Here is a 26,123-nt window from a genome sequence, read left to right as displayed (position 1 = left end):
AATGATTATTTCAATGTAATGGATTATGAAAAGCTATGAACTATTTCATTTTCAATCAGTCCAAAGCAAAGACGATTGTCGATGCACTAGCAATATCACCGTAGGCATATTTTCGATAATGTGTTAAAAAAACGTTTTCACAACTCAAGACATGCATTGCATACAATGATAAGTACGGACCTTTATTTATGCCTTTGATGCTCTAATCAACACAATACACATCATATGTTGCTGTAAGCTGATGAAAGAGATGCTTATTTTTTGTTGAAACCTAGGATAGCAAGCGGTGCCTATATGTGGAAGTTGTTCAAACGGTAACCTGTGAACGAATGTTTATGTGGCGTAGTGCGACACGAACATAAGATGCACGGTTGCAATGTTTGCATAAACATTAAAAATTTCTTTAGATGACAGCTTATCGCCCCAAGGTCGTGTGCCATAGTGTCAAAACTTTGTCAACGATAGTCCAGCATGAAACGTGGTTGCGGTTTGGTGGGAAATGTTTTATAAAGTGAAAGGAAACAAGAAGCCTTAGCGTATTCACCGTTTGTGTTAACTATGTTCTTTTAAACGTTAAAACTCTATAAAAGGGTTCCAATAACGGAATGGTTTGTAGCACTTCTAAACAAAAGTTTTTTTTTCTCAAAACAAATAATCTATTTGCTTATATCTTTGTCTCATTTAGTCACCTGCTTCTGCAAGTAGGAGAAATAAAACAACGCCTATCTTGATGCAACAAATCTACACCGAAGTTGATTAATTTTCCACGAAAAAAAGATATCTTTTTATCTTTTTTATAATATTTGTTTTAAGAGTAATATTACTCTTAAAACAAATGATTAGGAACAGGCTATCCAACCTTTAAGGATATTCCACAGCAGTTACACCAGCAGAATTCAGGAAAAGCACGTCCTTCTGCAAGGGATCCACCCAAGTTACCACTTTCAACTCTATCGCCCTCCCCCCCCCTAGAGGGGATGTTGAGGGGGAAATGGGAGGGGAATATAGGGGAGGGCAGCTTGGCCCTACATTTAACAAGTAAGACGAGCTACTACGAATTCAGCCATCCTTGTGGATGCATCTATGTTCGTTAACATACATATCCTTTTTAACGCTTACTTCCATTTTTGCGCTCGCCACAGGTGGTCTCACGTTCACTCGTGTCACCCGATCTGTCCAGGGTCGGGATCGGGTCTCTTGGGATCAAGACGTGACCCGACCTTTCCGGGGTCGAGTCACGTCTTTTTTTGTTGGGTTTAGGCCATTTCGGTCTGACAAGACCATTTCAGAGCCAGAAGGATGATAGGACTTAGGGGGAGACATTGGTCTGGGCAGGCACCCTAGTGAGTCACCGGGGCTGAGCCCGTCCCGAAGGACAGGCCGACCAGCCCCCTCCCCCCCCCCCAAGTACTCACTGCATTTCAGTGACTACGGGTGCGCTCCCTCGGGAGCAACGGTGCCGCTCCAAGTGAGCAGCCCGCATGAGATAAAGGTGCCTGTCCAGTGTCCAGCCCGAATTGAGAGTTGCGGCGTGGAGGAGAAGGATTTGAATATCCTGAGGATGGAAACGACGGATCGGAGGAACGTCTGTCGACTGCGACGTCATCTATGAAATCCCTTGTCATACTTTTCTGCGCGGTGTCTTGCGTCATCCGTTCAACACCAGTTTACTCCGTTCACTAGGTCACCGTTTTCTATCCTCCGTCGGTCCTCTTTCCCTACCCTGTGCCCCATCCTCAGAACGCTGGCAGGGATAGGCGATCCTCCTCGCTGCCAGCGCGTCTGTGTTTTAGCGACTCGGACCCTAGCGGCGGGCGGTGTAAACAGTCGGGACGGCGGGCGGCCGCTCGCGCTCGCGCTGCCGGCCAGGTGGCTCGCCGGGCGCCCCCGCCTCGGTGTCGGTCGGCCGGCGCCCAGTGGTCAGTCGGTCGAGTGGCGCCCTGCCGCCGGTAGTGGCACCCGCAGCCGAGCACCCGCGCCCGTCAGTCAGTCTCAGTGCACGCCGCTGGCTGCCCACCCTCGGACGCTCGCGCTCTCGGACTCAGTCGGGCGAGGGCAGCGCGAGCGGTTGGTCGCGGAGGTGGCGCTCGCTCAACTCGTGGCGACGGGAGACTTCTTGCGTAGACGTGGACGCGATTTGGTTTTCGCGCGGACGACTTTCGCGCGGACGCGGCCGTAACTTTGCCGTGAACTTGGACGTGAGTTTGCCGCGGACGCGGCCGTGACTTTGCCGCGGACGCGGCCGTGACTTTGCCGCGAACTTGGACGTTACTTTGCCGTAGACGTGATCGCCATCTGCGGCCCCATTATTGAGGATTTTGCTGCTGCTGCCGCCGTTGCTACCCAGCTGGCGTTGCAGCCACCCGCTGATCGCCGATAGTTCTCTGACTGTCGGGACGGACGACTGCGTCGGCTCTGTGCCCACCTTCTCTTCAGTTTGGCGACTCGTCGCGCCTCTCGCTGTGCCCTCGGCAAAGAGCTGGGACTTCTGACACCTGCTCGGGTCATTGAGGACCCAGTCCGGTGACCAGTATGAGACCCAGAGGGACGCACTCGGCGGGCGCGCGCCGCCGCTGTGGGATGACCATGCCGGCAGTGATGTTGGTGATGATGGCGGCGATTCTTCGAGTGGCTTCAGCAGCCCCGCAGGTGAGTCTTACCAGTTATTACCTGACAATCTTCTCTCTCTCTCTCTCTCTCTCTCTCTCTCTCTCTCTCTCTCTCTCTCTCTCTCTCTCTCTCTCTCTCTCTCTCTCTCTCTCTCTCTCTCTCTCTCTCTCTCTCTCTCTCTCTTCTCTCTCGTACCAAGGTCATAAGAGCCCGAGCATACATTTGTCACTCGATCCCCGTATATGTAAACTGTGAGGAACGGTTCCTCGCAGTGGTACCAAAATGATTTTGCCGACTATGCTGATCAGTGAACGTCACTATTTCGTGCGTATTCGGCAATCAGCATGTTCCTCACTACTAGTCCTCGCATGCATGCCATGTCGCCCTTTCATAAGATAATTAGCATTTATTCCACAATGCAAATTGCGCACGAGCTCTCCAACAAGCTCGAAAGCGCGCTGGTGACGATAGTTTTGTTTCCTTCTACCACGTCTCCCCGAATAATTTGCCCATTACTCGTGGAAAGCGGCCTGGATCCACAAAAGAAAGTCGCTAAAAAGTACATCACCTCAGCAGCAGCAACAGACAAATGCAGCGCCGCATATACCGACATCAAGAAATTGGAGCACAGCAACCTCTCATGGGCTTGGAAACTATACACCCGAATATCCGTCGACGACTAAGTACTAAAAATGCCGAATATGTTTCTCACATTTCTTTCATTTTCAGTTTTCGCATTTGCATTGCATTCACATTTCACATTCGACTCTAAAAGTGTTAATCGAAAGTGTTCTCAACCAGATTTTTAGCTCTGATGGGCTTCGAAAGGAGATATTTGTGGTCGGCCAGTATCTTGGCTCCAGCTGTGCCTACGTGTAATCTGGCTGGTGAGCGTTGCTAATTTATTGTTAGGCTTTGCTTTTGGAAACTACAGAAGTATTTTATTGCATCGAGGACAGTATATAGGTGAGACAACGCAGTGACGTTCATAGAAAAACACAACGATTACCTTAGCAAACCTAGCAGTTTTACTAAACGCAGCGATTGCTCATCTTTATTTCTGTAATGTTTCAACGTTCAATTGCTAAATAGATTCTGTAGATACGCGATATTGAACCACATTGACTCGCAGTATAATGCTCTGACGCGTGGTTTAGGGTGGAGTGAAGTGATGCGTCTGAACATGCCTTTTGCGCCAGCTCACGCACTACATATACGCGCCATGAACGATGTGCTTTATTGTCACTTTATTGTTATTGCTTTATTGTCATTCACTTGTCAATGAATGTGAAAGGCAAGCGCAACTGCTGGATATGGAATTTAATCCAGATAAATCAGTGTGCATGCAATTTCTGCCCAAAAGACCGTACTCAGCATCACATCTCACTGATTCTAGGCCACCCCAAATACTACTCACAGGGCTGCAACTGAAATGGGTGCCGTGCTTTAAGTACCTCGGTCATGTGATCAGAGAAGACTTGCGTGATACTGACGATATGTGTAGGGCCAAACGCACTCTGTACAGCAATGTGAACATGTTGTTAGCAACTGTTGGCTTCGCAAAGAGAGATGTTCTAACGAATCTCTTTAAAACACATTGTGCCAGCCTGTATGGATGCGAGCTTTGGGTAGCGTATCGTGTTCAGAAAGCAGCTCGCGAGCTGTGCGTTGCGTACCACAACTGCTTGAAAAGGCTTCTCAAGGTTCCGAAGTGGGCGCGTAATCACGAACTCTGCCATGACCTTGGAATGTTGACTTGTCCAATGCAAATGGCATACAGACAGATGTTATTTTGGCGCCGCCTTTCGCTCTCGCCCAACACTCTGGTTGCTGCCGTGTTGGCAAGTCCAGCTGGCCAAACGGGGCTGACGGCCCAAACGCACTTGCGACTGCGTCAGCAGTATGAACTGAATGATTTGGATTTATCCGCCATCTCCCCTTCTGAGCTAAATAATGTGTTCGTTGCGCGCATCGAAAATGTTGTACGGCAGAGGGGGAATGATGGTGCCGCAGATCGGTTCGTGTACCAGTTGTTTTAGGGATCTTGCTGTTTTGCATTAGTTATTTTTTGTGTATATTGATGAATGATGTGTAATGTATGTGTGCTGTTTGTGCATTATATGTACCGACTTCGGTATGCAATAAACATTATTATTATTATTATTATTATTGCCACAATTTATTGATCTATGTTGCATGTTCAACGGAACAAATGCTCCTACGGCCAGGCATTCCCCTTAAACTTTCACTTGTACCCATCTCGAAGGAGCACATCCACGGCACAAAGGCTCGGACCGCTTAGAGGCCGGGCCTGGTCAGTCTTGTCCTGTTCTGGACGGTGACAAAAAGCATCCATGCATGTCTCTCTGACACCATGTTTACAAAGATGTCGGTAGAAGAATTGATTGAAGTAATGTGTTATAAACATTGTTATCATGGCATTCGGTCTCGTGACACAATTATCGTGCCAAACAAGACTGAATTCTGAAAATTCACGGGTCGTGGAGATCCTTTCCACCACACCAATTAAGACATTGACCATGCTAAGTATGGGAAAGACTGCATGGGGAAAGAGTTGATAGTTATAATATTACATTTGAATTAAGTACTCACTGCCATCCTTTTTCCCGTTTGCTCTAAGGTATGAAAAACGCAGAACTATTCCACATTGCTATTGCCGATTTAAATATTTGTGTAAAAGAGCAGAAGCTGTTCCAATCCACCTCGAGTGAAGGGTAGTTGTAACCAACTCCGGAAGACATGGCATGGTTAATGGTGAAGAGCATAATAGATAGGTGAAGGGAAAGCTGCATGACTAACATATCAGTTTGATGGTGACACTTTCTGGCTGTCACATGAACTAGTCTGTCATGTAATTTTCTCGCTTGATGTGCCTTTTCATAACATCTCTTTAGGCTGTGACATTCGCGATCGCCCCATTTTGTTAGCGATGGAATGCATCGGCGCTGCGGTGAGAGAATTCAGCCAACCGCCGCCGTCGTGGCATGGCCTTGGCGGTCGCTGGATATCCTAACAGATATTCAGCTAAACGTCTGACAGCAAAGAAATGCATTTAGTAGCACTGGACAGCAAGATTTATTTAATCCCTCTGATGTACAGGCGCCAGTCTCTTTAACTCGCCGGGTAATAAAACGTTTACTTTGCAGAGAAGTTCAAGGAGGGCAAGAACGTCGGCCTCTTTTGAAAACAGTTCTCGTGAAAGAGCACACATGCTACCAGTTCCAATTTCGGATCTGCTCCTTTCACGGGACTTAAAAGCATGATGTGATTATAATGTATTAGACAAGTAGCTGGAACGGGCGGCTAGACATTACAAACAATCCAGAGAGCCGGCAGCTTCTAATGACATTCTTCGAATGCCGCCACCTACGAACATCCGAGGCTGAGCGCTGGTCCGTTAGTCCGAACTAAGTCCCCGGGCACTGAGAGCTACATGGTTCGCATTCTCAACCCGCTAAGTCAGCCGTACACATCACCTTCCAAGAGACATAGCTTGAATTTCAGGGTGTAAAATCTAACGTATAAATACTAATTTGATAGCTTCTTTTTAAGCCGTTTGTCTTTAAGCGTAACATTTCTAGCACTTCTCGATCTTTTGAGAGCATTGGAAATCCAGTCTTTCATCGTTGACCGATGTCTGTCAACTAAATCAGTCAACAGCACTAATGCGTCTTTTCTTTTTTATCTTGTTTGTTATCTTTTTATCTTTTTTATCTTTTTTATCTTTTTAAATCTTGTTTGTTTGCTGAGATGTGGTACAACTAGAAGACAAATTCGAAGAGACAAACATGCAGTAGGTACCAATAATTTTTGACTGTGGCGCTGTATAAGAATCTGAACGTTTTGAGCAGGCATTTCTTATTGCTACATCTCGCGCATGACTTCCTGGATCCGCCGTTTGATCTTCACGGCCCTTGCAAATACACTCCAATCTTTGGAACTTAACTGGGACCCTCCTGAGCCAATCACGTCTCGCAGCACTTCAGGGATGGCTGCTAAAAGTCCTGCCTCAAGGGGATGGTCCGCCGGCTCCGCTTGTGTAGTGTACCGCTTGGGCTAGGAGGGGAGCCGTGTACGACCTTATTAGACAGAGGGGAGCCCCCATGATCACCAAGTAGGGTAGACCGGGGCAAGTCGCCCCGCCGAGGTAAAACGCCTCACCGATGTTTCTCGGAACTGGCAAGGTTCTGGGGAAACATTCTCTCTTCTTTAAAACGTGCACTATATGATCATTATATGAGCAGACTGGAAAGATATTGTGATAACTCTTTAGGGAGATATAGCCAAAAATTTGTTTTTGGAGTGATTTTTATGTTTTGTAGTCAGATTATGCATCATGGCGTTCTTTTATGGTTCACATCAGGTTAACGACTTTTATGTATTTTGAACAACTATTGTCTAACGCTTATAATGCTGGGTTGGTCCGTTTTAAATTATGCCTTGCTGGAGTGCAAGGCGTTGTTCTCTGACCAAACTACGTGATGGGGTAAAACGCCCCAGTAGGTCGCGGGGCAAAAAGCCCCATGGGGCGTTTTACCTCATGTGTTGTTCCGACTACCCACTTCCTAATGTTCGGTTGCTGGCGAACAGTAAGTTTCTATGCAATTTTATGTACCTTTCTCAGCAAATTAATGACAAAGGAAGCATTTTGTTAACATTTGCATTGCAATGATTTATTATTTGGCCTTATGAGGCAGGTGAAAAACCTGTACATACAATAGTGTCATAGCTGAACACCTGACAGGATGGAAGGTGCTAACTTCAGTGCCGTGCCTCCCAAGGTCTAACGGGCCTCTCATATAAGATTAAGTCAACTAGCATGTTCAATCTTTAATCTAGAGTATGGGGCGTCTTGCCCCAGGCCGTGAGGCGTTTTGCCCTGGGGTTGGGGCAAAATGCCCCATTTGCAGTTGCTTCACAAATCACTTCCTAGCTGGGAGTCCGATCATAAGTGAATGAATTTGAGGGATGGAATTTAAAGTAAAATGTCCAAAGAACGCATTGAGCACAAATTTGGCCTTCCAGGTGATGTGGGACAAAAGTTATGTAGCAAAATAAATTATCTGGGGCGTCTTGCCCCAGGCTACCCTACAGTTATCAAACGTTGTGGGCTTTTGGAGCCCCCTGGAATGCATCTATCGTGCGGGATCAGCGGTATTGCTGTCGGCTAACTTTAGAGGTTTTGCTTTAGCTCTGTGATCTATTGTCCCGGCCGGCCTGACGAGCATAAAACCGACAGATGAAACAGCTTACCCTAGTAAACTTACCGACAATGTCAATCAACAAATCAAGAACCATCCATAATTGAGTGATGTTCGAGGAAAGGATTATGCAAAATGTCTCCTTTTAAGAGACGAACATTTCTTGCCTTTTTTATTTTGCGATGCTACCGGATATTACATAAGCTCCTTTTAATATTATCGAAAAGTCGTTCATGTTTTGGTCGTAGAAGTAAAATAAACTTCACCAAAAGACAAAAGACAAAAGGACAAAAGACAAAAGGAAACGTGCCGAAACCGGTCTGGAATATGATAACTGCCTTAAGCTCCTTTTATTATTAACACACTTAGCAGATATATCGTCTATTCATTCCCTAAGTTTTATTGAATCGATATAAGCAAGCCAATATGATAATGGGTTCCACCTACCGATCAAATTTCCTCTGAATTCCGATCGATTCAGACGAGGAAGTATGATACGAATGCCGGTTGGTTCACATTAGCAGCTAACATACCCCCACCATAGGTATTGGAATACATCACCTACTCCCCTCACTCCTCACTCCGCTTGAACCCGGCACCCGCACCCCTCCCGTCATTGGATGGATCAGATAATGAGAGAAGCATAAGATAAGTGGGGTGATTAAGTTCCGAATAATTCATGCATATTTAGTCTTCCCCTGCAGTTCTAAGGGCTGCGGGGGAAAGTAAGGGTGTCATACAATCGAATAAGCTAGCCGCACCGGCCAGGTTTTTGCAACAAATTGAACGATAGATAAAATATTTACTTTGCAAGCTACTGATTAGTGGAGAATCTATAAGCTGTCCCTAAGAAAAAATGTGTAGCTTTACTAGTATGTTAAAAAAAAACAAGCAAATATTAAATCAACGCCAATTTGTGAGCTTTCTGCTGTTACACTATTGTCCAATTAGCGGATATCTAGGTCATTGATCAAGAGATACCATTGCAGGTAGTGATCTCAAATACCACCAGATCCCAAATACCACCATATACGCCTATACATCTCAAATATCCTCGGGAGACCAGCCTAATCGTTGCCCCGATACTGGAAACGGACGAAGAGCACGGAATGCGAAACCGACCTAGAACGGGCCGGAACGAAATACCGTGCAAGCGACATGCATTGACCATGCAAGATCCTCAACAGCGGGCTCCCATCAAAGAGTGGCCGCGCCCCAGCCACTCAGGCGTCCCCCGTAGCCGGCACCACCCCGTGCCGGCTCGTGTCCAGAACCTGTACCATTCCACAGTCGCGGAGTCCCAAACCCCTCAGCAACTGCCGTGCCGGATCGAGAGGATCGATTTTTAGAGTGCGGGCAACGTATGATGAGAGTGTTCCAACGATACGTGCTAGGCGACAGCAACACTGTATAGTTGTGAAACGGTGCGAAACTGCGGAGAATCAGTCGTCATATCATCGTTGCCATTCAATTCCATGTACTTACAATTTACATCCTAAAGATGTGTATAGGAAAAATAGCATATTGCACAAGGCCAGGATCCGTCACACGTACAGGGTGACAGAATTAGACCCTCAGATGACATAGGTGGACACTCCAACATAAGATGTCACAATGGGCCCTCTGGCACGACATTACACAGTAAGGCCCCTCACAACCACTGCGGTGCCGCATGTCTCAAACACAGGGTGACGTAGTCAGGGCCCCTCGCATACCCGCAGACATAGCCGGCGCCACGGCCGTCCGGTCCAAATCATCTGGGTTTGATTCGCGGCCTCATTAAAAGCGAGTCGACCATTTGCGCCGCCTGGAGCCCGTCTCATTGTAAATAGATGGACGGCGACGGCCGGCCGACTGGCGCCGGCGTCGTGGCGACGGGCCATTGTCTGTCCCCAGCTCCGACTGCTGCTGATAGCGAGCGGTTAGTCAGCAGCTCGTGTCGTGCTGATCCCCTGCTGGTCTCCCGCTGGTCTCCGTTGATTCTGCTGGTTTGCTGGTGGATATCCTGTTGATCTGCTGGTTTGTTGTTAGGGAGCGGCTTGATGAGGCAATGACAATAATGAGGATATAGCTATACTGACCCAGTCCATCGTCCAGCACTCATCGAAAGCCGTACACGGTACGAGTATGACCTCAGTCCACCCGACCATGCCGATTGCCGAATACTGCCCGCCGTCCAAGCTCCACTAGTTACATCCACCGTTCACCCTTTCACCAGTCCACCTTCCGCCCTCCTCCATCCACTGTCCGCCTGAAGAACAGTCCACTGCATCCACTGTCCACTCTATCACCAGCCCACCAAACGCCATCCACAATCCACCGATCCCAAAACACCGTCCACTGCATCTACCGTCCGCCGTATAACTACTAACCAGTCCGCCGATCGCCGTTGCCAAATGTCCATGGCCATCATTCAGGTAACACCAGAGCTCATTTGTCCGGCTCTGCTCCCCGGGGCCCGGTGCCTCTCTTGAGGCGGCTACGAGCGGCTGTGCTCGTTTCTCTGGCCCCTGCATTCCATGACCTTCCGAGCCCTCCAAAGCATGGCCTCCGAGTCATACCAGATTGGCTTGGGAGATTTGCTCGTTGCAATGAACCCAGGTAGCTCCGACCTCGTTCTAAGTCAACCACGGTATCGTGTTGTACTGCATTGTTCCAAGAGTGGTCTGGGGTTACCGCGATTGTACCGAGCTGTACCTACTGCCAAAGAGCGCCTGTTCCTACTTCCTGATCATACCGCATAAAGCCCTTCCTTACTATAACGCATAAAGCTAGTTATACATTCCACCGTAAATCGCAGTTTATGCGTACGTAACTATCTTCATACATTGCGCTATATCTTGCTGTACCACACTATGCCACCACACATTCCCAGAACGTACCGCAACCTCTGTACCTATACATACCCAGACGTACATAATCTATGCCCCGGTACCCGGACGTACCCCGTACCCCGGTGCCAATGACGCCCAGCGGGGACCGTTCTCTGACGCTCCATTGGGTACGAGCTGAATGGACGATTTCACGCCAACACCGTGTCCAGTTGAAACGTGACGGCATGCCGCCGAGAGATCCGGTTGGCACCGGAGTTCACGGCGACGGTGTACCGGAAATAATCCAGGCACCTTCACTGGGGAGTCGGGAATTGCACACTGTTCGATATCTAATGGTCTGCTGAAGTCTGAACTGAGAATGCTCCAGGTGCTAACTGGAGATTCTCACTGTTACAGCTCGGACGTTAGTCAAACAGGTTCACCAGTTCGCCTGAGATTGCTTCTCGCGGGCGGTCAGCTCAAAGTCACCGGGCTTTGTCCTGATACGCCGCTTTTGGTCCGTTCCACTCTTTATGTGTACCGTCCTTCTCCGTTCTACTCCCCTGTCTCTTCTATCTCTCCCCAGTTCTGTCAATATAATCACGCCTGCTCGGCCATTTCTTCCGTGCCCGATCCCGTTCCGTCTCCATTCTGCACGTGTATCCAGGCTCCATTTCACCCTCCGTCACTCAGTCTGTCAATCCCTCAGTCCCTCCGTCCCTTCTTCCCTCCCTGAACTCAGTCCCTCCATTTGCTCACTCCTTCCATCTCCTTCATCCATACCCTTCTCCGCCAGTCCTGGTCCATCTCTCCGTTCGATGACTGGCCGCTCGCCGCGTCTGTCGGTCGCCGTCGTCTCTCGGCCTCACGCGCTCGGCGTCTCAGTGTCGCGTCACGCTCCTCCAATTAAGGTCGCCGCTACTGCTCGGCGACCGGACGACAGCCTGCAGGGCCGCCATGAATGCAATGCCGCGGGGCTGGCGTTCGTAGTGTATGGCGCAAATCAACGGCGCGCGCTCCATGCTCGTAGCGCATATGAATGCTGATCCTCAGCTATTTCCACTGTGGCCACGCGGTGTTCAGAGCAGGTTCGTAATAATGCTCTGAGGACGCTCGATGGCTCTCCCGGGGTCCCCGTACCCCTCCGAGCGCCAAGGACTGGTTCCTACCCACCCCTGAGCACCGAGCACCACTCGGCGCCAATATCAGCTGACCGCCGGCAGCCGCTGTAGAATGCAAAGCAGCCCCGCGCCCGGCGCCCGGACACAATAGCTGGAACACTCTCAGAGACAGAGTATTTATAGGTGTCATAACTTAGCACTTGTTGCGGTAAGTGGGCATTCCGGCTGGCAATCTTGTAGCCGGCGTGGCGCGGAGCCCGCGGGCGGCGGCTAATTGTTGCACGGCGATGGCCGCAGGAGGGAACGCCGGCCGGTCCGTCACGTGCGGATTAGTACGGATACGGCAGTATATTCGGAGCCGCATTTATTAGTGCCCGATAGCGGGCCATAAACATTACATTACGAGTGGAACGTGACGTTATTAATAGGCAGCGTGCTGCCAAGCACATCTCAACTTGCACTCGTGATCGCACGATTTTCCTATATTTCGTTTATTTATCAGATTGGTTAATTTAATGACGTTGGGAAGAGGGGTGTAACAAGGAAAGCACGTGCACCACACCATTTAATCACTTGTCTTACCGTTGTCCACGAACAGGCGTCGCTCGGGCACAGCCTAGCCGTTTCGACTCGGCACTCGGAGCATTGATTCAGACTGCTGAGCAAATACCGGCACTGGGTGACGTGCGACCCCGACTGGACAACACGGCGCGAACAAATATACAGGGCGGCTGGCCGAGTGACCGATGTGATCTGCGCCGCAGGGGGTCGCTCTCTGGACACGGAGGGCACGCACACACTGACACTGACACTCCCTCGTGGTCTGAACGGGAGCAGCGCCCCACTTCTGGATCACGTAACCCCAAACTTCTCTCCTTTTGCACAACAATGTGGGAAGAAAATATGCTTGGGCAATGGCGGCAATGCGAAAATTTAAAGAATTATACTTCGTATTCCTCACGTCTAATACGCAAGCGCACATCCTAACTAGACTAGACTGTTCCCAATGCAATTAGCGGTACGCACAACATTCAACCATTGAAGAATACATTTTGCGAATAGTTGGCCCCAGAAACCCATTTCTAATCGTCCACCTGCAGGAACATGTTCCTACCACAGTCATGGTAAACTTGCTTTCATCCGTTATCAGTTACCAAAGCCTCGTCTTGAGCGCCCGGCTGAGGCGCACACGGGGCGCACAGCGGCCGGCCGGCGCGGCGTTCCGAGCCGAGCGGATGACCGGTAGCCGGCAGAGTCGATTTACCAGTCTGCGTCCATTACACCATTATCGGCAGCTGTAAATCACCACCGACTCGCCCCGGGTGGCTGATAGATAGAGACTCGCCCGCTCCCGCCGGCCTCGGCTCGAGCTGATGGATTATTTACGTTTTCGGTGCACTGCTCAACAAGGTCACTTGCATTGCTGCCAGAGACGTTCCTACGTCAATGTGCGAGTGGCCAGACACTGCAGAGGGGTGATAGTGTCAATCGAAGTGCTCTGAAGCATGTGTTAGTGTCTGTCTCGTGTTGGTATGCCGGGTAGATGATATCTTGCCGGAGATGGGACTTGTGATAGCGATGTTTAACGGAGGACTACATGCCTATAGTGGCTCTCATTTGCGTGTGCTTCCGCATTGCACTCTGCGCGAATGCAACGCCGTTTGTGTGACGTACAGCCCTCAGCAGACTGCGTGGTAGGTATTCTTTTTTCGACAAAACCGATAATTACTCAAAGGCTATGTCAACAGTCGGTCGGAACTCACTTCAAATAGATGTGCCATGCTGCACTCCTTCGATTGGGTCTATCACTAAACAAAGTAAACGGCTTGTGTGGCAACAAAATGCAAAAGTTTGTTTTGGGGGCAAATATAAACTTTTGGGTTTTGTTGCCAAACTGGATGGAAAATGAATAAGATGATAATGCCAATCTAAGGTGCGGTATCTCGCGCGTCTCGCTGTTACGATTTTCGAGTGACCGATAGCATAGTATTCGCGTCATTCTCGGTTTTGTCGGAAAAAAAATACCTACCACGCAGTTTGCAGAGGGCTGTACTTGCGTGGAAGGACCTATACCAATCAAGATCCGCGGTTGGGGTTAGTTGAGAGATATTAGTCGATGGACATCTCGTCAGTAATTACAAAATAGCCTTTGGTATTTCGGGTGGTTGGAATTATCTCGTCTTTGGTCTGGATGACACTGCCCAGTAGTCTTATTTTTATTTCGAGAATTAGAGACGTTCTCTGCAGTAAGATGATGTTTCCTTTTTCAACTTAGAATGTGGCGTCCAAGATGATGCCTACACCTACCCTACCATGCTATGGTGCAGACTTGGTGCTGTATCATCCATGGTACCTAAGTCACTGAATAAAGTCACCATATTGCATGATATTCTAAATTGTCCAAGATGACAGACTTAAGTCGGTGACAGGTTCAGGGTTCCATGGGATTGCAGTATCCGCCTAGGGGTCGTTCAACCGGCACTGTACTATGACAGGTCCTGCCAATCTGCCAATAGGACAGCAGCCCCTGTGCATAGCATGACTTTTATCTACTGTGACAATAGCTGTCATCGCCGGTGACAGGAGTGCCGTTGGAAGGTGACAGCTGCCTCCGTCAGCGCTGACAGTTCAGCTACTGTCAGCGGTGACAGCTGTCACAGTCAGTGATGACGCTCTGCCACTGTCAGCGGTGACAGATGTCACTGTCAGCGGGGACAGTTCGACGACAGTCAGTGGTGAGTGAGTCGGTGACAGTTTGGTCACTGCCGCGGTGACAGCACGACTTCTGTCACCACTGACAGCTGCCACGGCTACCACTGACAGCTGCCTCTGCCCCTGCTGACAGCTGTCACCGCCGGCGGTGACAGGTCGAAGGCGGCCCACTGCGGTCTGCCGCGCCGATCGGCGGCGTCGATACGTCGGCGGCGGCTCCGGGCCGCCTGTTAGCGCTGTTTAAATGCTCCGTCGGGCATACATTACGGTGCAGCGCTCTCTCGGACTGCAGCGGGTGGCACATTCCGTCGGCATGGACCGGTCGTGCCGCGGTCCGGCGCCCGCCCGGCTGCCGCCCCCGACAACTCGACGGTGCCGACGACGTGCTCTGAGATACGGGACTCGGTCGAGCCGCGTCCGGTAGAGACGGGGTGGTGAGGCTCGCCGGGCCGGTCGCCGATTATGTCGGCACGCCTGATTGAAAGTGGCATGGAGTCTGAGCGTCCACCGCCGCCCACGGCCGGTGATTAGACCGGCCGCGGGCCGCGCGAGCCGGCACTCCGCCGCCGGACACGAAAATAGCTCCACAAGGCCAATGTCACAGGGCCGCATTCCTCCGGGAACTCACTGTGACAGCGCTCGACGGGAGGTAGCGACGTGACAACGCCTGGAATGATACTCGAGAAAGGATCTTGGGGCCGGCTGGAATTACTAGGGTCGACTATTAAGTTATGGAAGTGCCTCTAGCAATTAAAAGTTTTTGCACGTGCACACATTTTTTTGGTGTCATCGCGTGCGCCGATCTTTTTTCTATCCAATAGTGAAGACCAGATGTCTTTAGCTACATTTTACTCTGAGCTATCGACGTTTTTCCAAGAGACCACCCAAACCTGCGGCGCACGACAAAAAAGGAGCCTGGCAATGGCCAAAATCGTGCGCCAGGGCGAGATCACCAGGGCTCAGTGGCCAAGTGTTATGGCTACACGAATAAAATATTGTAAGTTGCTATATTTTCATAAAAACAATACTTATAACACAATAAATAACAGCACCACTACTCCACATAATCACCTCCTAGCATCACACACCGTTCCAGCCTCTTGACCCAGTCCTGGAACGCCGCCAGGAGGCCATCTTCGCTGATCTGCGCATGCACGCGGCACACCGCCCGTCGCACCTGTTGCCCGGCGCACCTGATGCCGTCGCTCCATACACTTTTAAAAGAAATTTCCTGATCTCAGCAGGCTTTTTCCCTACCACAAACTGAGATTTAATGACCTCGCGCTGGCGCGCGATTTTGGCAATTTCCAGGCTCCTTCTTTGTCGTGCGCCGCAGGTTTGGGTGGTCTCTTGGGAAAACGTCGATAGCTCAGAGCAAAATGTAGCTAAAGACACCTGGTCTTCACCATTGGATAGAAAAAACATCGGCGCACGTGATGGCACCAAAATAATGTGTGCACGTGCAAAAACTTTTAATTGCTAAAGGCACTTCCATTACTTAATAGTCAACCCTAGATGGGACGAAAGCGTACAATTGAAGGAATAATTGAAATTGATGAGGGTGCCTATGTATGTCTGCGACTTGCGAGTTATGTTTCTCTTGCCACACACACACACATTGTCCGTTGTATAGGAAAAATAAGTCTAAGTCCAATCGCGTCTATTCAGCGAAACTGCGTCATAGTTTACATCGAACAGTTGCTGGAGATCCAGTACAAAAACATCAAACCATTTTCAGACACGAAACACACCGCGAGTGTATGCGACACACGCGACGGCGTTATGTTCGTTTCTGAAATGTCACCGTCTCTGGAGTGGCCGCGGAATTGACGTTACCCAGATATAAGTGTCCAGAGAACGGCGCTATTACGGGCCCACTAAAGCTGAACAGTAGGGCCGCAGTCGGCGCTCGGCGGCTCGTGCCGGCCGTTCGCCGCCGTCTCAGGATAAACAGCGGCCCGCCGCTGGCGCCGGCAGGACGACCGCATCCCGGCTTCATGACTCACGCCGCAGACATTGTTTATTTCCGTATCTGAGTGGTGTCGTTTCTGCTATTTAATAACCCCTACGTCAATGGGAGCCGGGCGTGCCGCTCGCTGGTGGGGAGAAGGACGGATGGAGTCGCGTGCCGCCGCGGCTCGTTCGATCCCCGCGGCCGCCCGGTCGGTCGTACCCGGCCGCGAGTTTCCTAAGTGTGGAACTGCCCATACCTAAGGTCTATGATTGGCGCAAGCTTCGCCGAGATGACGTTACAAGCTGTGAAGTCATGGCTCACAGTCGGCTGACCAATCGCTGCACGAGTATAGGCTAGCGGCGCGCGGCACTAGCGCCCCTGGTGTTATGGGAAGTTGAGCAATTACATACATTAAAATCTAATACATAGCTTGTGTTGGGAACAATTATGTATTACTAAGGCGTCAATGTCTCACAAATAAATTCGTCCATGCTCCTCATATTTTGCAAAGTGACCTTATATTATGCGTCATAAGGTACTACGCTTCAAACAATCAACACACAGCACCAGCCAGGCACTGTTACAAGTAGCGAGCAGTTAAGTGGCAGCAGGTGGCGCTACCATCTCCAGCATCGGTCCAGATGGCGTCACTCACTATCCGCACTATAGATCCGCACTACTTGCTAATGAAATAAATAATAAATCCGCTAATAAATCTGCTAATAATCTCGCTAATAAATCTGCTAATAATAAATTCGCCCTACCTGCTAATTTATGTCCTATTGGTGTCAAACATCATTCAACGCCGATAGGCAGTATCACCAGCCGTAATACCTACTGAAGACATGTGCTCAATGCTGAAGCGAAACGCAGTGCACAAACCCCACTGTCAAAACACAAGCACCTCGTAGGAGATATGCTTCCAAGGTGGGCGAATGCACGACCGATAACTGAAATAACACCGGTTATATTTTCACGTAGAGCAAGTTACTCTTTCTCTAACTAGGGAACTCGCTAAAATTAAGACTGACTAAATATTTACGCAGGATAACTGGCTCCGCCTCTTCGCCAACTTAAGGACCCGCCAATCCATGCACCTAGCCGCCAGCGCCGAGTGATGACGTCACTCGAACGGGCGACGGCATGAATAGTTCCACACTTAGGAAACTCGCTACCCGGCCGCATGTTCGGCCTCAGATGCCGATGTCCCGGGCTCGCGCCGCCCGTTGCCAGGCTGGCGGACGGCGTCGGGGACGCGGCTGGCGGTCCGGCCCCCGACCGCGGTCCACCGGGACGCTCCTCAGGTCCGCGGCACGGCGCTCGTGTGGAGACGACAGACGGACAGACAGGCCTGTGTCCCAGTCTGGTCAGACGACCCGTCGATCGGCGCCGGTGGCGTCATCCGGCCTCCAGCTCCGCAGAGCGTCATCACTCTGCGGGGCGTCATCGCCACGGGCGGCCTATCGACACGGTTACCGCTGCGGGTGTCATCGGCCCCATCACTGCCACACGGCGTCATCCATGCAGAATGGCATCACCCCCTGTCAGCGGCGTCATCACTGACGCCGGGTACCATCAGTTGGTACAGCGCTATCTCCTCAACGCCACGTCATCACATCGTACCGCACGTGCCTGAGGGCTGCAACTGTCCCCCATGGATAGACTCGCCTAAGGGCTGCCACTGTCCGCGTGAATAGACTCGCCTCTACCATCGCTGCACCGTCTTGCCAATGACCGAGGTAAATCACTATCTGCCCGGCCGATTTGATACATCCTGGGTACGATGAAAAACGTCAGTGTAGAGCCATTTAACACCGTCAACATAGTTCCACTGCGTGGGCGATGTGACAGCTTTGAAACACTGCAGGAGTCGGCCACAGGAAGCTATTAGCATATCCCCATCCATCACTCGCCAAATTCGCTCTTTGATCCGCAAGGGTATCGCTTTCGGCTGCTTATTTTAGTTGCGTCGTGTATTGTTGATGTTTTGTGGTGACTGCTCGAATAGTGACCAATTTATTCGAATATAGATGCTGTCGGCTGTCGTGACGGCGCTGGCAGCTCTGTCCGCTCACATCCGGAGATTGGTCAAACAGGAGTCCCGCTGGCGGGGGACCAGGGCCATTTGTCTCTGGCATCACAAGGAGCGTCACTATTCGTGGCAGCACCGGCCCACCAGAGTAACATCGCGCCTCAGAAATAGCCGTATCTGCGTCACTGTTCGTCCTCGCTGCGTATTTTTAGCCGCCAACGGTCCTGGCTGACATAAGCTGAGTGCGATGGGTCTACGGGACCGCTGCGTGCCTGTCATCGTAACTCGTCGTTCTCGGCTCGTGGTTCGTCGTTTATAGCTCAGCTCGTCGACCGTCGCTGCCGATTTCCCCAAGCCGGCCGTCGGTATTGAAATGACCGATGGCGGGGATCCCTGTCGGTTGACAAGAGACGATAACATTGACTGTAAGAACAGCGGCGGATTCGACGGCGGAATCTCGCGGACAGAAGCGTTGACGGTGGCTGTCGTCTTTGGGTATTGTATGTAGGTGTGCCTGAAAGTGGCCGCCCTGCGGCTTGTCACGCATTACACAACCGCCGAGACCTACACAGCTGGCTCAGTTTTTAGTGGGCCCAGAGCGACTGCCATGGCTCATTTGGGAGACCGGTTTGAGTTTTCGATGTAGGCTAGGAACATGGGCGTTTATGCTTCTGGGTAGGCGGGAAAATTGTTGTTTGATTGAAATTGTCCTCTTGGTGATAAGCACGAAACCTGATCGGGATTTTTAGCTGATGGCTTGCACATTGCGGTTTTGAGTAGGTTTATCATATGCTAAGTGCGGTTAACGAGTCTGTGGGACATGCTGCTATCACCGGCTGGCCGCAACGCCGTTTTTGCCTGACAGACTAGTCGCACATGCACGACGGCCGCAAGATAACTAATAGTACATCGGTTTTACGGCCGTTCGGCAATAAAACGCTGACAAAGTACTATGGGACGTATAAATTGACTGCAGATAGTTACTGCAACCAGACACGGACATGGTAAAATCCTTATCGCGGCAGTACAAATGCGGTAATGACCTGGCACCCACCGGCCTGAAGAGGCAGGGGTAGGGCCGAGAGACATGTCTCCTATTTCAGGGACCCGTATCAGGTTACCTCGAAACCCTGCAGTCAACCGACTTGGCTTTGCTTTCTCTCCAAGCACGAAAGATCGGTCAGTTGCCCGACCAATTCAGACTGCCTTACCGAATCGAGAGCGCTCTATCGGATAGCCATTTGACGGGAAGTGTGAACAATCCTGATGGTATAGTGTGATCGCAGTTTCCGAGGGGATGAGTCAGTATCTGATGTGGCACGACCAAATACTCCGCCACACCGTCGGGGGTCGGGGTCGCGGTCAACCACAGCCCAGGGACGCTGAGTCAGTTTTGCCCTGGATCTGTATACAAACGCCCCATTCGGAGCTCAAACCGAGCTGTGTCACTGATCGGACGAGTCGAACAGCGCTTCTGGCGCCGGAGCTCTGACAGAATCTCTGTCCGATGTCCGAAGAACCGACGGCGGGGCGGGACCGTGTCACAGCGGCGGACAGAGCTGTCTCCGTGATGGGATAGTGGTGGTGCGTCATCCTGCCGGACTCTGCATGGCTGGAGGATACTGGAAGGGATCGGATACCAGGCAGGTGCCGAACGAATACCGACTGGATACCGTCTGGATATCCGTCGGATACCGAGCACCGAGAACTGAGCACTGAGCGGATACCGTGCAGATACCGAACAGCAATCGAATACCGAGCAGACACCGAGCACCTGCACCGCGACCAGCGACCGTCACGGTCTCTGCGGTGCATCCTGTTCGCAGCTCACTCGGGCCACTGAATTCCCAGCGGCGCCGGCGCCTCGTCTCGGACGGCACGCTGCACGGACTCGTGACCCCCGCAGGCCGGTGGCGACGACCCATCAGTTGATGCATTCACTCCTCACGGTCGCCGCCATCCTGAAGGATCGGACAGGGGCCGGCCCCGGCGCGGCGGCTGCCGACGCGTGGCACCGTTTCATTTAGGAATTTACAGCCCGTATCGATACCAGCTCTGGTATCAATACGGGCTGTAAATCCAGACGGAGCCGGCTCCGAGGAGTGAGGGCTGGTGGTATGGCTCTGGCAGAAGGGGTTGGAATAGGGACTGGAATAGCATAGAGAGTAGATGGAAGGAATACAGAAAAAAATGACACAGAGACGCAAAAGAATCTACTAAAGAGGTGTATTTTCAGTGCTCTACATGACGAGTCCTCAGATTGTGATGAAAAGAAACTTTGTTGTGATTGTGTTGAAAGGAAACTTCATTGTATTTCCATTTCAAGAAGATGCTACTTCACTCAAGCGGAAAGTCAAAATGAAACGGTTTTACTGCTTTTGCTTTAAGCAAGGCATTGGTTTTGTCACTGTTGTCCTTTGTTTCATGGAAAAGGCTGGAGGATGCTTAGGGGATTTGTGAATGTTGCGGTGTGGTAGCTTCACGTCTTCATCAGGTCCCAAAAGCTTTCTTGCACATAATGAAAACAAAGTTCTTTTTACAGTGTTTTTGCAGGGCATAAATAGCAGTTTCACCCTTTCAACATGACTGCACCAATGCTATTTTTAAAAGCCATCGCTGGATTAGGTAGCGCTAATGGGCTGTAATTACGATCTAACATGCAACAGAAGCCGCAAGTCACTTGTCAATGTTCCTTTTTGCCGCTAGCTAGTGAGATTGCCATTAATAAATTCACCCGTTTTGGCCAGTAGCGGCCAATCATGCATTTTTATCTAATATTTCTGCAAAAGCTGTTTGAAGCGCTTACAGCCAAACAACAATTCCAGCGATGCTGATACTGTGAAGTTCATCCATCTTTTATCATGCACCGAAGCAATTATAATGCAAGACAGTCCTGTTTATATCCAGGTGTGCGGCATGCTTAGCAGCGGCAGAGTGGTATCGTGCTGAGTAGCAGAATCCAGGATGTTTTCTGACATGACCGGTTTATGGAGATTTATAATTGAAACGGTTCAGATCCTCAAGGACGGCTTTTGGTAGTTCCGTGTCACCCAGTTAACACGCTGTTTGATGTTGACCGTGTCTGGCATGACAAATGCTCTGAAAATTGGTAATGAAGTGAATAATTGTTGCCTTCATGCCCGTGCACTTCTAAAACTTAACTGGCTTTCTTTCATCTCCTATCTTCTCTCCGTCCCGTAGCCTTCTCCGCTGGGTTGCCTCGTGACTGCGACATTTTCAACTAACTCAAGTTACATCTTCGTTCCTTCCCGTGACATCTCCGCCCACTCTTTGCCACGGCCTGTCGAGCTTCCCCACATCATCTTCAGTCTTCACCCATCCCCTCAATGGCATCTCCACCCCTCCCTGCAGTGCAGTGGCATCTAGTGAGGTCCGCACTCCTACCAGGCACCGCGTCTCAGCCCGGCCGGCCTTGCCTTGACAAGGCCGCTGGAGCTTAGCAAGAGAGGCGCCCGGACGACCTCGCCAGGGTCGTCAGAGGCCGGAGCCTGTGCAGTTGTCATGCGCCTCAGCGGCCGGTCCGGGATTCCCGCCACATTCCTGGCACGTGCTTGACCGCTGTCTGACCCGGCCCGGAACACCGGTGAGCTCAGGGTGCTCCGGTGACGCGGATCCGTGAGCTGGTTAGCAGAGTTACCAGATATGTGGCGCTGCTGATGTGGCCGACTGGTGTTGCAGGGAAAGGATCGGCAATTTGCAGCCGGTGTTGGGTGAACAATCGTTGTGCCGTGTAGCTTCGCCTATTGACAGTGAGCCGTGTTGTGTAGGTGAGCTGTCCTGACATTGTACCCGTGTATTTCCTGACAGTCTGCCGTGTCTTGGGACTGACGTATCCTGACAGTCTGTCTGAAGTCTGCTGACAGTGTGTCCTCAGATGTCCCCTGTCTGGCCGTGCCCTGACAGCCACCACGCCGACCTACTGTCGGATATTTGTGCCCTGTCTCCTAGCCCCTGTCTACATACGCTCAGTCATCACCCTCGCGTCTCTCTGTTTCAGCTCCCGATCCAGGCGGACAGTGAAGCGGCCGCTCCTCCGCGCCGGTGTACCCCAAACTGCGACGAGGCGCAGCCGCGGCCCGTTTGTGGTACCGACGGCGTCACCTATCCGTCGCGGTGTCACCTGGGTCTGACCGCCTGCCGCGGCGCAGCCGTTCAGCTTCAGCACATCGGCAACTGCGTCTCCAGCAGCACAGGTCAGTCATGGGGCGCTGCGGCCTTCAGTGATGGCCAGTCCCCGGCTGGGAGGCTCGCGAAACGCCCCAAAGCGCTCAGTGTTATAAGGAAATGTGTGAGAGGGCACTGGGAACTTGATTGGTCGCCAATGACGGAATGGGGGAGTATAGGGAGGCTTGGTAACATCTTATTGGTACCCTTTGTCTCTAATTTTGAGATGACTGATACAGCTCCCGGGAGGGGCGAGGCTAGCGACGGAAGATATGTATCTTAATGTCAGATATGATCGGCTGACTTGAATTAAACTCACCACAGGCTGAATGAAATTCTGATATAACCGCTGTGTAGTGTGTATCTCTGGCAACCACCGGGGACCGGGCAGAGAGATATCCCAACCCGTCAAACGGCCGCTCCGCAGGTGGTCGCTGTCGACACGCAACTGTGATACTCGCGCGATACAGGTGGCTGGACACTGGTCATGAATGATGCAGCTCCCGCAGACACCTCAAAGACTGAGAGGAATGTGCCAGGAACGCGCGGCGCGGCGGCGACGGCAGTCACCAGCGCGGACCGTCGCCAGCGTAGAACCCGGGTCGGCGCACTGCGACCCACTGAGTTGCAGCACTGTGACACCGACTGTCCGAGTTGCGGCACTGAGAGATTTCAGCAGCAGCTCACGACAGCCATGCCACGAGCGGCACTCGTGACGCGCTGACCCGGAGCCGACCGCATCTCAAGCAGCGGCAACGGCTCTACGCTGAAGCGGCACCGGTTTTCAGAAGATCTGCCGGCTGAGGTGTCGGCGCTCTGACACTATCGCCCAGATCCCTGGTCATGCGCGCCGTGTTAACACTGACTTTGATGCGTGTTGAAGGCTGATGTTTCATGTTTGCATAAGCACTTACGTTTCGCCAGGCATGCGTGCATACTGTTTTGGCGAGTGATGGATCGGCGGCTATTCTCGCCCGTCTGGGGTTGACGAATATCCGAGGTCTCCGCGGGTTAGGGATGACTCTCTGCCTGTGTTACAGGGGACAGTGCGTGCCTGAGGAAGCGGGCCGAGGCCCTGGAGGGTCACCCCGGCGGCTCGCTGCCTCAGAACATCTACGTGCCACAGTGCACCGCCGAGGGCCTGTACGCTGAGGTCCAGTGCCACCGCGGCTCAGGTAGGTCATCATCCGTGCTCCCTCACCGCAGGCGAAACTAACTCAACTGGGACACACAGCACGGTTTAAAAATACACATAAGATATTTCCGTGAGGTGTCCACTTATCTTCAAATAACATTAGCTGTTTTCAAAAACAGTCGTAACAGGCGTCGCGACTGTTTGTTTCTGTTGTAACCCATCTCATGATTTAAAGATGGCGACTGTCTTTGGCCAGTGTCTCCGGAGCTATTAATTAAGGGCGATCCATCAGGGCACCTAATAGGCTCTGATGTACATCTACAAACATCGTGGGGCTCTGGAATGTGTCTTATCAAAAAAATCTGGAACGTAATTGTCGTGTAGACGAGTTTTTTGTCTGTCCAGGCACTTCATGAGGTTGACGGTGCATAGGGCGTTTAATTCATCGGGAAGAGTGACCGCCAGTGATGGGATGATTACAAATATCATAGATATGTAATGTTATTAAATCCCTATGTCAAGGATGTAATGAATGTCCGTACCTAAATACTTTTCTCACCAATTGCATACATTATATAGTTTCGAAGGAAGGTATACCTCATAACACTGTTTGGAGCCTGGAGGTCTGTTAGGGATCATTTGATTCGGCTGAACCTCACTTGTAATGAACAAGATTCGAGTGTCCCGTAAAGCGTTTGCGAAACGATCGATATGTTAAATATGTTGGGTACCTATCGTTGCAAATCGTGGGATGTTTCATGTTTGCTTACAAAAAATTATTTCAAATAAAAATAAAGTCGTCGACGTTATGAAATGTATTCACTATTTATGCCATGGATTTTGAACTTACACAAATGCATGAATTACATTGCTTTTTATCCTTTTCTATGCATTCCACCAGAAGCTCAACATCCGTGTCTGGATCTACTGAATGGACCTTTCAAATAAATCTTAATGCCAATTAGCACACACTGTTCCTACTATCTCGATTTTGACTGGTCAGACAAAGTGGGGAAGTTTCTCTCTCGGCCTCGAACCACCCAGTGCTCACGTCATGGGGCATGATTCAATCTTTGTGATATTGTGCTTGTAATTGGTGTTTATATGCATCAGTCGTACTTTTGAGAAATGACGTGGCTGAAGGCTGATTCAGAGTGGCTATCGTAAAAGTCACAAAGAGACGCTTTCACAATTGTTTGATGGCTACTTTACATCATTAGGATTGATTATTTTCCAAGGTCCCTTTCAGCTGTTTAAATATTTTTTTTTTATTAAATTTTATCATTATTTTTTAGTTTGGTGGGCAACATGGCACTAACCTATACCATTTTGTCTTGTTTGTTTTGTTGGGTTAGGCCCTTTCGGTCTGACAAGACCATTGCAGAGCCGGAAGGATGATAGGAATTAGGGGGAGACATTGGTCTGGGCAGGCATCCTAGTGAGTCGCCGGGGCTGAGCCCGTCCGAAGACAGGCCACCCAGCCCCAAGGCACTCACTGCACCCGGCTACGGGGTGCGCTCCCTCAGGAGCAGCGGTGCCGCTCCAAGGGAGCAGCCCGCATGAGATAAAGTTGCCTGTCCAGCCCGGAAGGGGGTGGCGGTGTGGGGGAGAAAGATTTCTGTATCCCGAGGATAGAAGCACGGATAGGTGTCCATTTTGTCCAATCAGCTTAAATCTGTTGTTGCATTTTAACAGCCCGCTTGTTATTCAATTCAGCTGGATTGCCTGTCATAGACGTCTTAATTTACCTATGAGGCCGTCTGACCTATGAGTATCTGATCAGTCCCCTGAACCTGAGCCATTCCAGTTCTACACATTAAACCGCCAGTCCATGTTGTGGACTGACTTCAACTCAACCAATCCGCTAGCCTCACGCTTCGCTGCATAGCGGTCATTCCGCTCCGCATCAATTTGTACTCCCTGCTCCAAATGCTCACCAATTCCGAAGGAGAGGGAGGGGTTGCGTCAGACTACCTATATTCAATCCCGTTGCACCTTGGCCGGCCCAGCTGATCTCATAGTGATGCGACGAAGGTACCACGGCGGGCAGGGAAGGGCGGCCAGGGGTCAACTATGCGGATCCTGTGCGGCGGCGAGGGGCGCGGGCCGCCGCCGGCCGGGCCCAGTCGCCGCGCTGCGGAGATACGCCGCGGCCCCGACGCGACGGTCGCCCGTCAGTCGCGCACGGTGATGTCAGATGACGTGATGACGTCAGACGCAGCGCTGCCATTGGCTGCCGAGGAAGCTTTATGAGCGGTGCGTTGTCCTGACTGCATTCCAGCGGCGCTAATGCTTTATTTGAGCTCGTTCTCGGCCGTGAGTGTCGTTTATATGTCACG

At 50.9% G+C, this 26,123-nt stretch overlaps 1 protein-coding gene across 5 annotated transcripts in view; it reads left to right on the top strand.

Annotated features, from left to right (window-relative positions):
- Positions 1–1,883: 1,883 nt before the first annotated feature.
- Positions 1,884–26,123, top strand: part of LOC122365603 (SPARC-related modular calcium-binding protein 1-like) — a 49,519-nt gene continuing 25,279 nt past the window's right edge. For 4 of the 5 annotated variants that reach the window (XM_043336956.1, XM_043336957.1, XM_043336955.1 and 1 more), the window contains exons 1-3: positions 1,884–2,649; positions 22,483–22,678; positions 23,690–23,824. In XM_043336956.1, coding sequence (XP_043192891.1) covers positions 2,533–2,649; positions 22,483–22,678; positions 23,690–23,824 — 448 coding nt within the window. In that variant the 5' untranslated portion in view covers positions 1,884–2,532. The remainder of the gene's footprint in view (positions 2,650–22,482; positions 22,679–23,689; positions 23,825–26,123) is intronic. The other variant, XM_043336958.1, reaches the window with a different exon arrangement.

The sequence above is a fragment of the Amphibalanus amphitrite genome, unplaced genomic scaffold (genome assembly GCF_019059575.1).
Source record: "Amphibalanus amphitrite isolate SeventyFive unplaced genomic scaffold, NRLGWU_Aamphi_draft 000750F_arrow, whole genome shotgun sequence".
In the NCBI taxonomy this organism is placed as follows: domain Eukaryota; kingdom Metazoa; phylum Arthropoda; class Thecostraca; order Balanomorpha; family Balanidae; genus Amphibalanus; species Amphibalanus amphitrite.
Note: the sequence above shows the minus strand (reverse complement) of the source record. Positions and strands in the feature narration are given on the sequence as shown.